The sequence below is a fragment of the Nerophis ophidion genome, linkage group LG04, assembly GCF_033978795.1.
Source record: "Nerophis ophidion isolate RoL-2023_Sa linkage group LG04, RoL_Noph_v1.0, whole genome shotgun sequence".
Taxonomy (NCBI): Eukaryota; Metazoa; Chordata; class Actinopteri; order Syngnathiformes; family Syngnathidae; genus Nerophis; species Nerophis ophidion.
Window position 1 is genome coordinate 63,481,376 of NC_084614.1, and position 18,529 is coordinate 63,499,904.

At 38.5% G+C, this 18,529-nt stretch overlaps 1 protein-coding gene across 3 annotated transcripts in view; it reads left to right on the plus strand.

Moving 5' to 3' along the window:
* Positions 1-18,529, plus strand: part of slc7a3a (solute carrier family 7 member 3a) — a 43,827-nt gene that overhangs the window by 16,193 nt on the left and 9,105 nt on the right. For all 3 annotated transcript variants that reach the window (XM_061898702.1, XM_061898701.1, XM_061898703.1), the window contains 5 exons: positions 9,791-9,974; positions 10,055-10,170; positions 15,914-16,136; positions 16,226-16,365; positions 16,461-16,563. In XM_061898702.1, coding sequence (XP_061754686.1) covers positions 9,791-9,974; positions 10,055-10,170; positions 15,914-16,136; positions 16,226-16,365; positions 16,461-16,563 — 766 coding nt within the window. The remainder of the gene's footprint in view (positions 1-9,790; positions 9,975-10,054; positions 10,171-15,913; positions 16,137-16,225; positions 16,366-16,460; positions 16,564-18,529) is intronic.

Genomic DNA, 18,529 nt, shown 5'->3' on the forward strand with positions numbered 1-18,529 from the left:
TGGGATCAGGATAAAAAGGGTGATTGAGAAATTAGTAGAATTTAATTGTGTGGTGCTGGGCTATTCAAAAACATAATCAATATGCATATTAATATGTATTCAGGATTTCCTCTTAGGTAGCGACTTGTCCAGGGTGTACCCCGCCTTCCGCCCAATTGTAGCTGAGATAGGCACCAGCGCCCCCCGCGACCCCAAAAGGGAATAAGCGGTAGAAAATGGATGGATGGATGGATTTCCTCCTAATTTAACTGAAGGATGAAAAGGGTGATTGAGAAATTAGTTGAATTTAATTGTGTGGTGCTGGGCTATTCAAAAACATAATCAATATGCATATTAATATGTATTCAGGATTTCCTCTTAGTTAGCGACTTGTCCAGGGCATACCCCGCCTTCCGCTCGATTGCAGCTGAGATAGGCACCAGCGCCCCCCGCAACCCCAAAAGGGAATAAGCGGTAAAAAATGGATGAAAGGATGGATTTCCTCCTAATGTAACTGAAGGTTGCACACAGCCACAACGATTTCATAGTTGCCACACACCTTGAAAATAAGGTGTTTTTTTAACGTTAAAAACAAATTAAAGTAATATTATATATTGGTATCCCCAGAAGAAGTTGATATTTAACTTTTATTGCCAATTTTAAGCTAACAAGAGGTTTTACCTCCCGTGTACTCACTTTCGTTTTCCCTGAGTCCGAGTTTGAATGGATATATAAAATATATAGCCTATTATTTACAAGTGACAAGTGACCGAAAAAAGACTAATTACCAAAAAAGTGTTGCCAAATTGGAGCGCACACCATTGGCTGGAGCATTGTCAGAATGTCTGCAATGTCGACGTAACCAGATATACCCGTGGACAGTGATCTACAAAATGGTAAATGGGTTGTTAAGGGACGGCGTGGCGCAGTGGAAGAGTGGCCGTGCGCAACCCGAGGGTCCCTGGTTCAAATCCCACCTAGTACCAACTTCGTCACGTCCGTTGTGTCCTGAGCAATACACTTCACCCTTGCTCCTGATGGGTGCTGGTTGGCGCCTTGCATGGCAGCTCCCTCCATCAGTGTGTGAATGTGTGTGTGAATGGGTAAATGTGGAAGTAGTGTCAAAGCGCTTTGAGTACCTTGAAGGTAGAAAAGCGCTATACAAATACAACCCATTTATCATTTATTTTGAATTTGTAAAGCGCTTTTCTACCCCCTTTTAAGGAGCCCAAAGCGCTTTGACAGTATTTCCACATTCGCCCATTCACACACTGACGGTGGGAGCTGCCATGCAAAGCGCTCACCAGGACCCATCAGGAGCAAGGGTGAAGTGTCCTGCCCAAGGACACAACGGACGTGACTAGGATAGTAGAAGGTGGGGATTGGACCAGTAACCCTCAGATTGCTGGCACAGCCACTCTACCAACTTCGCCACGCCGTCCCTTTAAATGTGCAAATATTAAGAGGGCAGTGGCGGTTTTAAGACGAGAAAGTTCAACTGAAGCAGTGCCAAGCAAGTATGATGTCATGCTTGCTATATCTCGCCTCTTTGTGAGGGACATCGAGGGTCAGAAGTTAAGAGTCTCTAAACACGACTACATTTTACAAAACCTCCAGAAGCAAATTATGTATACATATATACAGGCCTCAAATTGTTGAGTGTTGCCTTAAAGGAGGGCTCGTCTTTTACGGCACCAATACAAGTGAGAAGGGCACCATAGCAAACATTATTTTTTTCGAGGCAGGGGTTCCAATATATTTACAAATAATCAAATGTCAATAAATTGAAATAGAGTGTATTATGTAGTGTATGACCTAACTTGTAAATGATAAATGGGTTGTACTTGTATAGTGCTTTTCTACCCCTTTTTAAGGAGCCCAAAGCACTTTGACAGTATTTCCACATTCGCCCATTCACACACACATTCACACACTGACTGCGGTCAGTGTAGTAAACTTCAGTAAAGTTGTGTATAAACGAATGTATAAAATATATATTTTCATTCGATTATTGTTTACATCAGTGACTTATGTTCAATGTGCGTGCGTGCGGGGTCTTTCTGTGTGGAGTTTGCATGTTCTCCCCGTGACTGCGTGGGTTCCCTCTGGGTAATCCGGCTTCCTCCCACCTCCAAAGACATACACCTGTGAATGGGGTGGATGGCAACACTAATAGCGCTGCCAAAACCGTCTGGAGCGTAGTCAGCATATTTGCGATGTGGACACAACTTTGATATAGCTCAGATATACCCGTGGGCAGCGATCTACTAGATGTGAGAATTGTAAGAGGAGAGTGGCAACTTATAAGGAGAGAAAGCCCAACTAAAGTAGCAGCGCGAAGCAAGTGTGATGTCATGTTTGCTCCAGCTTGTTCTTTTTCTTCACGGAAAGCAAGGGACAAAAGTAGTTTCTAAACACGAGTACATTCTATAATAACACCAGAAAAAGATACTAGACTTGTTTTAATGAAAAATGTCATTAAAAGTCTCTAAAAGTACATTGTTAATACTAATTAATAACATATCTGTTTTTTACATGTATTTGCACATTTAGTAGCATTTTTTAAAGGGGAACATTATCACAATTTCAAAAGGGTTAAAAACAATAAAAATACTAGACTTGTTTTAATGAAAAAAGTCATTAAAAGTCTCTAAAAGTACATTGTTAATACTAATTAATAACATATCTGTTTTTTACATGTATTTGCACATTTAGTAGCATTTTTTAAAGGGGAACATTATCACAATTTCAAAAGGGTTAAAAACAATAAAAATCAGTTCCCAGTGGCTTGTTGTATTTTTTAAAGTTTTTTTCAAAATTTTACCGGTCTCGGAATATCCCTAAATAAAGCTTTAAAATGCCTTATTTTCGGCTCTCTGCGAAGACACTGGCCATTTCCCTGTGACGTCACACAGTGATGCCAATGTAAACAAACAATGGGAATAGCACAGCAAGATATAGCGACATTAGCTCGGATTCAAACTCGGATTTCAGCGATTTAAGTGATTCAACAGATTACGCATGTATTGAAACAGATGGTTGGAGTATGAAAATATTGAAGAAGAAACTGAAGCTATTGAGCGAATAGCTATTGACGCTATTCATAGCCATGGCATGGCCGAATAGCTGCGTTAGCATCGCCGGTAAAATGTGCGGACCAAACGATCAGGACTTTCGCATCTTTTGACACTGGAGCAACTTAAATCCGTCGATTGGTAAGTGGTTTTTTTTCGCATTAAATGTGGGTGGAAGGAAACGTAATATAGTTGCAAATGCATCTACAGGTTATCCATAAATCTCTGTTCCATGTCTGCTTTAGCACCGCCGGTAAATAGCATGTTAGCATCGATTAGCGTAGCATGTTAGCATCGATTAGCTGGCAGTCAACATCAACAAAACTCAACTTTGTGATTTCGTTGACAATCGTTGCAAATGCATCGACAGGTTATCCATACATCTCTGTTCCATGTCTGCTTTAGCACCGCCGGTAAATAGCATGTTAGCATCGATTAGCATAGCATGTTAGCATTGATTAGCTGGCAGTCAACATCAACAAAACTCACCTTTGTGATTACGTTGACTATTGTTGCAAATGCATCTGCAGGTTATCCATACATCTCTGTGCCATGTCTGCCTTAGCATCGCCGATCAAATGTGGAGACACTCTGGCACATTCAATGGGGGTCTGGCGGCAGACACTTTTGCATCTTCGGGCCAGTGGTGCAACTTGAATCCCTCCCTGTTAGTGTTGTTACACCCTCCGACAACACACCGTCGAGGCATGATGTCTCCAAGGTTCCAAAAAATAGTAAAAAAAACGGAAAATAACAGCTGAGACCTGGGATAGGCCTTAGCTGCCCCTTCATCTCAAAAGGGACAAGCGGTAGAAAATGGATGGATGGATGTTGTTATTTTAGGTAGAAAAAATTAATTTCAGTAGCTTTTATAAAACTATGAGTGGGTTCATTTTTTTGTTGATATTCTTTTACAATTACTAATTATTTTGAATAAAAAAAATGTTGCCATAGTCGCACATAGACACGTGCGCATACACACGTAGGCGCCCGCACCACGTGTACATACACAAAAGCAGTTATACAGAAGATAACAATTGGCAGTCATGTTGTTGCTGTAATGGAGATAATTACTATGTAACTTAATAGAGTGGCTCCAGACTGGATATAGACACCTACAAAGTACAACACCCATCCATACGTCCATTTTCTACCACTTATCCACGGTGTACAAAATGTTTTTAATCTGTCGCATATGAAGAGTCTCTACTCACTAGTACCTTAACGAATTGTTGTATTATCTCACGTTCCACCTGCAGCCAAGAGTACTAAGTACGTTATAAAAAGGGATCTTGTGCAAATAGACTATTGGATGTAAGGCCAAATAAAAATAATTTTTTTTAATTTACTTTAATTTTAATCTTCTATTTTTTTCTCCCATTCCTCCCCACCCCTTGTTTACCTGTATCTCATTCTTTTTTTGTAAGGGGCGCTGGAAGCCGGCAGACCCGTCAGCGATCCTGTTCTGTCTCCTTGTAATGTTTGTTTGATCTTGAATGGGATTGTGCTGAAAATTGTAATTTTCCTGATGGAATAAATAAAGTACCATCTAAATAGGCCCCATCGATACAGATAACTTCTTGCTTCTCAAGACAGATTTCAATAGAAGTTTTGCTTTTTCCTTCTCCTTCTCGAGCATGTTGTAAAGAGACATGGAAAATGTTTGATTTATCATGTTGAAACTGCATTCATGTTCGTAATAAACTTCAATCAAATCAAATAGCTGATAACTTACCTATCCATCTATCCATTTTCGACCGCTTGTCCCTTTCTGTAAAATTAATTACATTTATAGTGTGGCAAAAAAGTATTTAGTCAGCCACCGATTGTGCAAGTTCTCCCAGTTAAAATGATTACAGAGGTCTGTAGATTTCATCATAGGTACACTTCAACTGTGAGAGACAGAATGTGGGAAAAAAATTCAGGAATTCACATTGTAGGAATTTTAAATAATTTATTTGTAACTTTTGGTGGAAAATAAGTATTTGGTCAACCATTCAAAGCTCTCACTGATGGAAGGAAGTTTTGGCTCAACATCTCATGATACATGGCCCCATTCATTCTTTCCTTAACACGGATCAATCGTCCTGTCCCCTTAGCAGAAATACAGCCCCAAAGCATGAGGTTTCTACCCCCATGCTTCACAGTAGGTCTGTTGTTCTTGGGATGCAACTCAGTATTCTTCTTCCTCCAAACGCGACGAGTTGAGTTTATACCAAAAAGTTCTATTTTAGTTTCATCTGACCACATGACATTCTCCCAATCCTCTGCTGTATCATCAATGTATCCATTTTGGTATAAACTCAACTCGTTGTGTTTAGAGGAAGTTGAATACTGAGTTGCATCCCAAGAACACCATACATACTGTGAAGCATGGGGGTGGAAACATCATGCTTTGGGGCTGTATTTCTGCTGAGGGGACAGGACGATTGATCCGTGTTAAGGAAAGAATGAATGGGTCCATGTATCGTGAGATTTTGAGCTGAAACCTCCTTCCATCAGTGAGAGCTTTGAATGGTTGACCAAATACTTATTTTCCACCATAATTTACAAATAAATTCTTTAAAATTCCTACAATGTGAATTCCAGGATTTTTTTTTTTCACATTCTGTCTCTCACAGTTGAAGTGCACCTATGATGAAAATTACAGACCTCTGTCATCGTTTTAAGTGGGAGAACTTGCACAATCGGTGGCTGACTAAATACTTTTTTGGCCCACTGTATATAGAAAGGGACTATTTGCAACATTTACACAGATGCCTAAAATGCGCTAACTTCACAAAGTATTTTAAGTTTAATATCCCACCCACGTACAGGTTTTAAGATTTAATACGTACACTATGAGGTCCATGCGCATTAGAGTTTAGTCGTGTGAGCTAACACTAGCGATCGTTGAACTTTTATTATATCGTAACAAGAACTGAGAGATATGGACCATAACTGATATCCTAGGATTAATAGGCCGAATGGCGATAAATGGTATTAAACGGTAATTTAAACAATACATGCAAAGTGTTTACTTTAATGTCAACATCACATTACTGTAAACTACCAGTGTTCTGAAAATTACTATCTATAGTTACTTGTTACGTAACCAAAAAATACATTTAATTACTAACGGAATTAGTCTTTAATAAGTGTAATTTAGGGCTGGCCGATATATCGATATATACGATATATCGCGGGTTTGTCTCTGTGTGATATAGAAAATGACTATATCGTAATATTCGAGTAGACGTTCTCACGCAGGACCAGGCTCCCCTCGCTCTTTCCTGTGTCTCCTTCTCACAGACAAACAGGCGCACATTCTTACATACGTCACAAACTGTCACGTCATACATCACATACACGCCCTTGCCCAGCAGAGAGATAGCGGCGTGGCTAAGGTTAGCTTCTAACGTAGCCGTACGAGAGAAAGATGGTGCGGATCTGGTAACTAAAGAAAGAAGACTTAATTCCCAATAAAAACAGCAGGGTTTCCATCGTGTGGCGGTGGTTCGGGTTCAAGTGGGAATATGTCGAACAGACAACCGTGATTTGTCAAGTGTGGGGGGAAAAGCGTTGCTATAAAAACCGGCATTACTGCTAATATGTAGCATCATTTGTAAAGTCACTCGCTAGAGAATGAAGAGAATTTCATAACCTTAGTAACATACCACATAGTGAAGGACGAATACTATTTGATTTCCTATTATGCAGCTCATTTTTATTTGACACTTAAAATGTCTCTGACAATCTTGCAATTTGTTTTGGAAATTATTTGAATGTTTGTGCCATTGCTTAATAACTTCATTACACTTTTGGTCAATTGACTTAGTTGTGATTTCCCTCTCTGCATGAAAGTTTAAAAGTAGCATATATTAATGCAGTATGAAGAAGAATGTTTCAATGTATACACATAGAATCATCATACTGCTGTGATTATATGCATGAAGTGTTCATTCAAGGCCAAGGCAAAATATCGTAATATATATTGTATATCGCGATATGGCCTAAAAATATTGCGATATTAAAAAAAGGCAATATTGCCCAGTCCTAGTGTAATTACTGGGGAAAGTAATTAACGCATTAATTTTATTTTATTTTTTTTTAAAGTATGTTTTATGCAGTTAAGACAAGTTTATGACAGCAGTGTGTGTTGGTTTTTAAAAGGTGTTTTCCGTTGCCAAGTGACTTTTGACTTCGGTGAGGAACTGTTTTTGTTAGCTTTAGCAATTGGCAGCAACAGTTTGTCGACTCTGACGGCTGCTCTGTTAAATATTTTTACCGGCGTATGTTACCTCTGGTTAGTAAAGAGGAGCCGTCGCCCGCCGTCGCATACGGTGTGGGCACATCGACTGTGCGTGAAGGTGAATATGGCTGGGTGTCCGTGTTGCACAGATATTGTATAGCTGGATCAAGGAATTTCATTTAGTAGGTAAATATACTTTTAAAATGTTGGTTAATGAATTTTTATTAAAATTTGCTCGAATGTTTAAAATGTAAGCAGAAAAGGTTTCCTCTTGTTAATTTAACCTAAAGTGTTGGTTGCACTTTATTCAAATAAGCTGTGAATACATTGGCCATTAATTGTGGTTTACTTGCTTGTTTTTATCCATAATTAAATTATGCATAATTCCCTTACAAGAAATAACAGGAATATAGAAAACTGCACCTGCACCTGCAGTGTCCAGTATTCAGTATTTATTTAAGTCACACTGCTTGATTTTTTATTTTATTTTATAAAAAGTTACTAAATCGATTTCAACTCATCGTTGCAGATTGTATCATTTTGTAAAAAAAATATATTGTCCCTGAATCGTATTAGCAACCACAGATAGTGAATCTTTACACCCTTATTACGTGTAGATTGGTCCTGACAGTGTATTTAATCATGGTAAAGGGTTGATGGTCGAGCGGCATCATTTCCATGACGAAAACGCAGTGTCGTCACCGGACAAACTCGTGTCACTTTTCAAAGGCCGCGGCAATAGGAACAAGCCCCGCTCTTTTCTGTGCGTGTTTCTTCGGTATGAGGTATCTTCCGAGGCTTTCAAAACACTGTCGTAGCGATGCTGATATTTCAGGTGGCTGATAAAGTTAAAGTACCAATGATTGTCACACACACACTAGGTGTGGTGAAATTTTTCCTCTGCATTTGACCCATCCCCTTTATCACCCCCTGGGAAGTGAGGGGAGCAGTGGGCAGCAGCGGTGCCGTGCCCGGGAATCATTTATGATGATTTAACCCCCAATTCCAACCCAAGGTTTGATGTGTTGAAGCTCGATGTTTGTTTTTTTATTTGCAAAACATTTGGTGAAAAGTCTTCCTATGAAACCCATTCAACACAATCGACTCCATGTGTGTATATAATAAACTCGGAGGAACATTTACAAGATGCTTACAGCCCGAGAAAAGGAGCATTTGATTTCCCCCCCTAACTCAGCTAAAGCATTGTACGGGTAATCTAGCATCATAGAGCATTATTTTTTTTTTTAATCAATTATCATAGCAATTTTTTAATGTTATCGGATTATCGGTGTGGTGTCATTATTGCTCATATCGGCCCGATAATTAGCGTAGTCCTAATTTTTTATTTAAACTGTATTTTATTTTTATTTTTTATAGTAACTTAGAGCAGTGGTTCTCAAATGGGGGTACGCGTACCCCTGGGGGTACTTGAAGGTATACCAAGGGGTACGTGAGATTTTTAAAAAATATTCTAAAAATAGCAACAATGCAAAAATCATTTATAAATATATGTATTGAATAATACTTCAACAAAATAGGAATGTAAGTACATAAACTGTGAAAAGAAATGCAATAATGCAATATTCAGTGTTGACAGCTAGATTTTTTTCAGAAATGTTGATGTTAAAGATTTCTTTTTTTGTAAAGAAATGCTTAGATTGAAGTTGATGAATCCCGATGGATCTCGATGACAAACCCCAAAGAGGGCACTTTAAGTTGATGATTACTTTTATGTGTAGAAATCTTTATTTATAATTGAATCACTTGTTTATTTTTCAACAAGTTTTTAGTTATTTTTAAATCTTTTTTCCCAAATAGTTCAAGAAAGACCACTACAAATGAGCAATATTTTGCACTGTTATACAATTTAATAAATCAGAAACTGATGAAGTAGTGCTGTATTTTACTGCTTTATCTCTTTTTTTCAACCAAAAATGCTTTGCTCTGATTAGGGGGTACTTGAATAAAAAAAATATCCACAGGGGGTACATCACTGAATAAAGGTTGAGAACCACTGACTTAGAGGACTAGTGAAAAAATAGTGCAAGTGGTTAAAATCATGCTCATATTTAAAATTGTTTCCCAAAGGGCCAGAAAATGTATAAATAAATAAATGTGAAAAAAGTTTGACAACTTGAGGTGCCACCATTCTTTCATGTTGGTCATGAAAAATTAAGACTAGATTAAAATCATTCAACTAAATTACTAAAAATAATTTAGATATGGATGGAATTTAGATATAAAGGATGTCCACATTGAAGAGTATCAGAACTCCAATCAAAGTCTAGAACCAAAAAGTTACCATTTGTTAGTTTAGCCCTGGTGAAGGTTGTCTCCTGTAATTTGGGTGATGCATTCATCCACCAGCCTTAATGCTTGTCAAAGTATTAATTTGTGGGACGACACACTGGAACATGGATGACTGGTGTCAGGAATGGTGACATCTCAGCCCATGCTGTGGAGCATAACTTTGGCAACTGAAATGTGTTTAAATTTGTGCCCTCAGGACTCCTGGCCTTTGGCGTGAGCGAGTCAGCGCTGGTAAACAAGATCTTCACCGGCATCAACTTGGTGGTCCTGGGCTTCGTGATCATCTCGGGCTTTGTTAAAGGAAACACGGCAAACTGGAACTTGACGTTGGATGACTATAACGGTTTCCTTAACAGCACTAACATAAGCGGGTCTGCAACGTCAGTACACTCTATCTATATGTGTATCCTCTCAATTTAGGAGGCCCTGCATTTGACCCAATATGTCTTCTGTCACCCAGTACTGACGATCCATTTGGGACCGGTGGTTTTGCGCCGTTCGGCCTCGCAGGTGTCCTGTCTGGTGCCGCCACCTGCTTCTATGCCTTTGTGGGCTTTGACTGCATCGCCACCACAAGTATGTGACCATTATTTTGTTTAGGTCACACCTGTGTCATTTAGACCACGGGTTCTTAACCTTTTTGAACTCCGGCCCAACTTTTGCACTACAGATATTAACACTAAATTAGTAATCATACTATTGCTGAAAATTTTAATTTTCCTGAAGGAATAAATAAAGTACTATCTATCTATCTATCCATTTATCGATTGATTTTAATCGTATTCTATAATTATATCTAACCTACTTGCAGTTTAACTGAATAAACCTTGTCAAATCATATAAAAGCATGTGTTAATCACAAAGATGAAGATCAAGGCTTAAATCAGGCTGATTATAAAAATAAGTACTAATCAAATATACTACAAAAGAAGGCACTCATAAAAACGCATGAAAAATACATTCACGTACATCTACGCAGTGCTAAAATACATTGTAACTAAATAAAAAATAAATAATAGCTTTAGCGCCAGACTTCTTCTTTTTGTTTGATTTTGACTTTTAATTTTTTGTTTATTGGCATTACTGCCACAAGTGGTGAAAAAGTGTATTACAATTAAATACCGTATGACCCAAGTGGACCGCAGCTGAGAAACAGATATTTTTGGCGGCGTTCGAGGCCCCAACAATGGTTAAGAAACACAGTTTTTTAAGAGCAGGCCGCATTGAAAATAACAAAACTAGACATCAATGTGCTGCCAATTGAGAAAAGTATTTTAATTGATACTTAATTAAGCCGCCGTACGTATTCCCTTGGATTGCAACTAGAGACTATTTTCGACTATTCAACTATTTTCCTAACGATAAGTTGACTAATCGGATTATAAAGGATGAACCTATTTAGTGGCTCAAATTTAGCCATCTGCTTTTAAATTCAGCTTATGATATTTTTGGCATATGTTACCAGCAAAGAGGATTCATTCATTCAGAAATATTTATTTATACTGTAACTGTGCTGCTGATTAGGCTGTTACCAAAACAAAATAACTATTTAACTTTTGTCCATTTAAAAATTAAGGATAGGTCCAGTGCTGACAAAAACAAAGTGTGATGTTTTATTTAAACAAAGAACGGCAAAAATATCCGCAATAAAAACAAACAACAAAGCTATATAACTTTCCCAAAAAGAAATACGCATTTTGAGATGATTTGTTTCAAATGCTGCACACAGGTTAATCATTAATAATTTATCAACTCCTGGTATTTTTAGCAATAGGCTCTATTAATTGTGAACATCTTAGCTGTAATATATATTGTATATTTATGATATTGGTATCATGTTGCCTAATGTTCATGGATGTCTGTGTGTGATTGACGTTTGTTATTTGGCTTCACACCTAAAGTTTACTGTCAAAAAAAAAAAGAAGTACTTGAATAGATTTCAGACAAACTTTAGCTGGCCGACTTTTGCTAAAATGATATTTAAATCTATTTTCAATCAAGTTCGTCTCACACTTGGGTATCAAGCAAAGTGACCATTTAACCATCAGATGTCTGACCTCATGCCTCCGCTTTAATGCTCCCTTATCACAGATGTACTGCCATAATAAATAAGGTCCGCTTTGCATAATGAGCAAGGTATTCATGCTTTTAACGTTACATGTTTACACATATGATAAGTGTACACGTGTTGTTCTTGGTCACGTGTATGACACAAGAGGTGCTTTCAGGCCACCAGAACTATATAAGTACAGAAAGACGCTAAGATGCATGCGTGGTGTGTGCCGCACCTATCGCTGCAATTTGTTCTGTAACCTGAACCACAAAAGTGAGTCAGGCGCCACGGCACTTTGCACGTGTACACAAACATACACAATACCAACCATTCGCAAATAACTTGGTAAGAATTCAACATTTAGCACATTTAACACTTAGCGTATGTATATTCACGGAACAAACGGAGACTTTTGATGAAGTCACGGTTGTGCGCTGTCATTCCCAAGCTCAACACTGCCTTGATGGTTTTAAACACACTATAAGAGGACTTAATGTATGTTTGAACTAGGGCTGGGCGATATTGGCTTTTATTAATATCACGATATTTTTATGCCATATTGCGATATACGATATATATTACGATATTTTGCCTTGGCCTTGAATGAACACTTGATGCATATAATCAAAGCTGTATGACGATTCTATGTGTCTACATTAAAACATTCTTCTTCACACTGCATTAATATATGCTCATTCTAAACTTTCATGCAGAGAGGGAAATCACAACTAAGTCAATTGACCAAAACTGTATTTATTAAATACTCTTCATTCTCTCACGGGTGACTTTTTAAATGAAAGAACAAATTAATAGTGTTGCTACCTTTTTGTAGTAACACTTCTGCTGCATACTTTGCATTGATTGATTGATACTTTTATTAGTAGATTGCACAGTACAGTACATATTCCGTACAATCGACCACTAAATGTTAACAGCCGGATAAGTTTTTCCACGTTAATCAATTCATGGTACAAATATATACTATAAGCTTAATACAGTCATCACACAGGTTAATCATCATAGTATATACATTGAACAGCATATTGCTGTTGTCTGCTGAATATCTTCCCACTTGAAGCCAAACCACCGCCAGATGATGGACCCCCTGCTCTTTATGTTGGGCATGTATTGTTCTTCCTCCATTTGTGATAAGTTTCTCACCATGTCTCTCTTGTATTGTCACGAGCTCCGCTCGCTCGACCTGGCTCAGCTAACGTTAGCCATGCTGCTACCTCTCTGATCGGCGAGAGCTATGACGCTAGACTCGCAAGAGTATGTGACGTATGTAAGAAGGCGGGCTTGATTTCCGTATCCGTGAGAATGAGAGACGAGGAGGAGTGAGAAACGCCTGTTGTGTAATGCCCACAGCTAAATGCAACTCGACCTGCCTCGGCTAACGTTAGCCAAGCTAACGTTAGCTCTCGGCGAGAGCATATGACCCTAGACGCGTGACAGTATGTGACGTATGTAAAAAGGCGGGCTTATTTTTCATCTCTGTGAGAAGGACAGGCAAGAAGGAGTGAGAAACGCCAGTAATGTAATGCACGCAGCTTAAAGCAACGGTGTGAGAACATACAATCGAATATTACGATATAGTCATTTTTTATATCGCACAGAGACAAACCTGCGATATATCGTATATATCGCCCAGCCCTAGTTTGAACGTAAACATGCTGCTATTTTCACTCAACATGAACAAAACAGACATATCAAAATGGGCTTTGCGACACTCCCGCTGGCGCTAATGACAGTCAGTGGTTTTGGATATGATCACTATCTAACCGCCACCTGATGGGACAACTTTGACAGGCAAGACTTTGTGCTGTGTGTCATAAGAGAGGTGCAACATTCGCTCATGTTTTTAGTCCTTATTAAACGACAAATCATGAAGTTAACTTGTAGATGGAGCTGGGCGCGACCGTTCACGCGCATAAAAAGCGACCTAGCAACTAAAAAAAACATTATATAGTGTCCTTTTTAGTGTGTACTGATGTTAAAGACAATATACACTTTATTGCACATGTACTATACCACTATATCCATGATTAAATGCTTTTTAATTCTACTAGAGTTTTTCAGCGGTCCGTGTGCTTTGTTTATATAGGCACTTAAGCATGCAAAATGGTTTCCTTGGCTCGTTCGTGCGTGCTGAATTTAGAAATAATGTACACTTCACCGTAATACACATGTAATACGTTACCACGTTGCTGAACATGACATCACTATGTTGCTAAACATGTTATAATTCTATGAGTGTTGGGTTTCAGCAGCACAGGCATGCCTTCATTCTTTAATAATGTTCCCAGTGCTCTGTGTACCTGTAGGCTGGTTTTAAAGATATTGTACATTTCATTGTACATGTAAAGTATATGCTGCTTTTTTCAAATCATATCAAATCAACTTTATTTATAAAGCACATTTAAAATATACCACAGGTGTAGCCAAAGTGCTGTACAATGGGCAGGTTAAAAGATAATACGAGGATCAAGCAAACAACACAACACAAACAGAACATGATAAAAAATAAATAAATAAAACATAAAATCAGGTTCACAGCAGGTGTATAATGGGGCGCCATTGCAGGATGGATATCATTCAGTGTTAAAAGCCAACGAATAAAAGTATGTTTTTAAGAGAGATTTAAAAACAGGGAGGGAGGAAGCTTGTCTAACACTCAGTAGGTCGTTCCAGAGCTTTGGAGCAGCAGCGGTGAAAGCTCTGTCACCTCTAAGCTTCAGCCTTGTGTCTTGGACCGTCAGTAGCAGCTGATCGGCTGATCTCAGGCTTCTGATTGTGCAAAATGTGCACAACAGCAGGTGTACGTGTTTGTATGTAAACATAAACAGTTTGAGGTTGTCACGTAAGGACATCACATGATAATCTCTGAGGAAGGCGTCAGGTAGTGAAATTAACACACAGGTCTGGCTATAATAATAACCAATTGCAATGTCAGTGAGAAAAAGACTGAGACGGACGTGCGTCCACAAATGTATCTGTTGTTGGCACGGGGCAAAAAAAATTTAAAAAATTAAGTACCGGTAGTTTCGTACTTCGCACTTCTTCTGGACGAAACAACACAAGCTAAAAACAGCACATTCAGTAATTATTTTTAAAGCGCACTGAGATATTGAAGACACAATATCAGTTTATCACATACAATAATGTGTGCATTTCAAGCACAACGGCTGCTCTGCTCAGGGACCCTTCTCGGCAAATGCTAAACAATCACAGCCTGCGGTTGGCAGTATTTTTGGCAGGTGCGCGTCAAGTCATATTACGAAAAAAAAATAATTCTACATTTAAAACCCTTTCTTACCCTTTCTTGTGGTCTACATAACCTGTATTGGTGGTTCTTTGTAAAACGTAATCCATGCAAAATTTGGAGCAAAGTCTTAAAGATGCTTTCTGCTTGTCCCTATAAGATGCGCCGTTTTGTGGGCGGTTTTGATAGCGGCTTTTCCTCGCCAGCCATGTTGTAGTTTTTGCGCTTCCATATAAAAATTACTGACAGAAATAGGTTTGAACAATACGCTACTTTGTAATAGAAATGGCGACAGTGGAGGATACAAATATGCAGGTACGAGCCAGTCCGTCCCACAACAAGAGGATAGAAAAAATAAAGCAGCTTACTGACTACACCGTTGGACTACAATGGCAGACGCGTGCAAAGTATTTTGGGTAAATCTCTACCATATAATGAGATGGGAATGGCAAATGTGAAACATGTCACAAATAGGGCAAATTCCAAATGGCTTGTTAAAAAAAAAAAAAGGCAAAATTGTTTTATAAATATCTCTGCAATGCCTCCAGATCCCAAATACACAAAAACGGGTACCAATAGGTAAGAAATGTTGGTTTTGCCTAATAGCGCCCCTTAAAGTTCCTGGACACAAGAGGACTTAAAAGGCCAAAAAGATTTACATTTATAATCGATAATAGTTTTTGATTTTGTTTATTTATTGTGTACTATGGACTTTTTTTTGATCTAACAATTGTATGTAGTAAAAGAAAATAAGGAACTTTAAATAATGTCTTTGTAAACACTCAACATAAATAAATTTAAAAATGTACAATTATACATCTGATAGTTATCTGTATCATTCAATCTCACTCATGGATGATCGGAATCGGCAGCATAAATTGCTGATGGAAACATACCAACGCTTTATAAATGAAGTTTGCTTAATTCAACACCGCTAGGCATTTGCAATGTCAGCACCTCATTCTCAACGTAATGCATTTCTCGCACCCTCCCCTTCCCTACAGGCGAGGAGGCCAAGAATCCCATGCGCTCCATCCCCATCGGCATCGTGGCCTCGCTTCTCATCTGCTTCTTTGCCTACTTTGGCGTGTCTGCTGCTCTAACTCTCATGATGCCCTACTACGAGCTGAACACCCAGAGCCCCCTGCCCGAAGCTTTTACCTACGTGGGCTGGGCTCCTGCCCGCTACATCGTGGCCGTGGGCTCCCTCTGTGCTCTGTCTACCAGGTAAATGCAGACTTCTATTCGGGTTGTATAATTGTGTCGGTGCAAATGAAATGCAATTATACCAACTTATCTTCACCGTCTTCTCTTAGCTTGCTTGGCTCCATGTTCCCTATGCCCCGCGTCATCTACGCCATGGCGGAGGATGGGCTGCTGTTCCGTTCTCTGTCCAGGATGAACCTTCGCACCAAGACTCCTCTGCTGGCCACCATTGTTTCTGGCATTGTCGCAGGTAAACTGACTCTCTTAGGATCAAAGACAGCACTTTTACAAGCAGTATGATTTTTTTGTAAGTTGAGATTTTCTCTAAAATGTGTCTTCCCACAGCTCTGATGGCCTTCCTGTTTGACCTTGCAGCGTTGGTTGACCTCATGTCCATCGGAACTCTGCTAGCATACTCGCTAGTGGCAATCTGTGTTCTCATCCTCAGGTAAACAACTATCACCAATAGTTTAGAGACACTTTCTCCTTCAATACAGTGAGAAATTGTCTTCAAAACTCTGACTGGTAAACAGCAATTTAGAGATAACTGTAGATGTTTCTAGAGCAGGGGTGTTCAAACTTTTTCAACTAAATGACGCACACTGAAAACTCAAAGCATGTGGAGGGCCATTTTGATATGTATCATTTTTACAAAAAAATACAAATCACTGATTTGTGTAACCTTTAGGGTTCCCCAGGGACCCAGAAAGGTCTCAGTCATAAAAATGTTAAAAACAAGATATACTGTATATATTTTTTATTCAATGCTTGAAATACCAGTACAGTGGAAAAACAAGTTGCCTCTATATTGAAACTATTATCATATATATCGGAAGTTTGCAAATAAATAGATATGATCAATATAGTATTAATCTCACAGAGATTCCCGAGCCATTTTGAGAGGTAATGAGGAAGCCAAACACAACATAGTGTGACATAGTCATAAAAATTAAAAACATTGATTTTGATATATTATCTTTTTCAGCAATGCTTAAATGGCAGCTTTGTGTTATTAGAGTCAACATTGCAACTTTATCTAGTTACATTTCACTTTTTTGTCTTTTTCTTTAACCGTTATGATTTTGGGGTGTTTTTTTATAGTGTGTTTAGAATGTGTCTTGTTCTCTAAAATAATTAGCTGCGTGCCGCAAATGGCCTCTGGGCCACGCTTTGTACACATTTTAGATCTTTCGGAAAGTAGTACTTAGTCATTTAAAATAGTTTATTTTTAGTTCCAACAATTTGGCCATGGAGCCCTGCGTTTAAGACGGTGGTCTCAAATTCAAATTTACAAGAGGCCCGCTGGAGGGTGTCGGGTTGAGGCTGGGCTGCATGAAGTATTCACTTCGGAAACAGGTTTTAGTGGGTTATTAAAAAGCATTAAAAGTCTTAAAATAGATTTTGCGAAAATTAAGGCCTTGAATGGCATTAAAAAGCATTACATTTGTATCCAGAGGCATTAAAAAAATAATCAAATGTAGGCTTGAGCTGATAGTCATTCAATTAATGTATAATACAATATAATGTATGGATAAATGAACATTTACTTAAAAACTCTGCTCTCTTTCATAAATTGCTATGTCTGTTTTTCATGGTCTCTGGTTTTCAAACTGGATACAAGAGGTATCACTTTGCATCGCTCTCAGCACCTGAGGACGTTTACTCGAGGGTGGAATTAAATGAAACAGTGTGAATCCTCTTGTCAGTCTTCTTCAATCTCTGTTTGGGTACGCAGACGGGACCTACTAGCAATTGTCTTCCACACGTTTTTCTGTGTGAGCAACCTGAACTCTTGTTGACTAGCTATTAGCTTCCTCAAATCGAATGTAAAAATGTTTCGACACTGTTGATTTCACCAAGAGATGGTCAGAGACACTTTTGTTTGCATACAGGAAGTTGCACTTTGTTTTTGCCTGGGTGTGTTTGTTGTGCTGTCATTTTTGTGTCTGTACCAGTATTGTAGTTAATTTTCTGTTTAGTGGTATTCCAGATTGCCTTAATATATTTAACTACTAGCTGCCTCAGGGTGTGCAAATTAACAATTACAATGAACTATAAAGTTACGTAAAGGGCCACAAAATATGGGCGCAAATGCCCCTCAGGGTGAGAGTTGGAGACCCCTTGTTTAAGGCAATTAAATCATTGTTTCACTTGCTGTAGTTATAATGGCTGCCTGTTCCAGTACTTTTGTCCACATTACTTTAGTGTAATCTTTTTCAGCTCAAGGCCTACATAATAAAGCCTTTACTTTTTTATGTAAGAAAGCTGCACTAATGCTGTTGTGTATCTTGACCAAAAATGTCAGCGATGTGGTTGAAGCCGCAATATTTGAAGTGGTTTCACCACACGGCAGATGTTTTTTTATTTATTTATTTTTATTTTTAAAGCATATTGTACAATTTTGTGGTTCTACA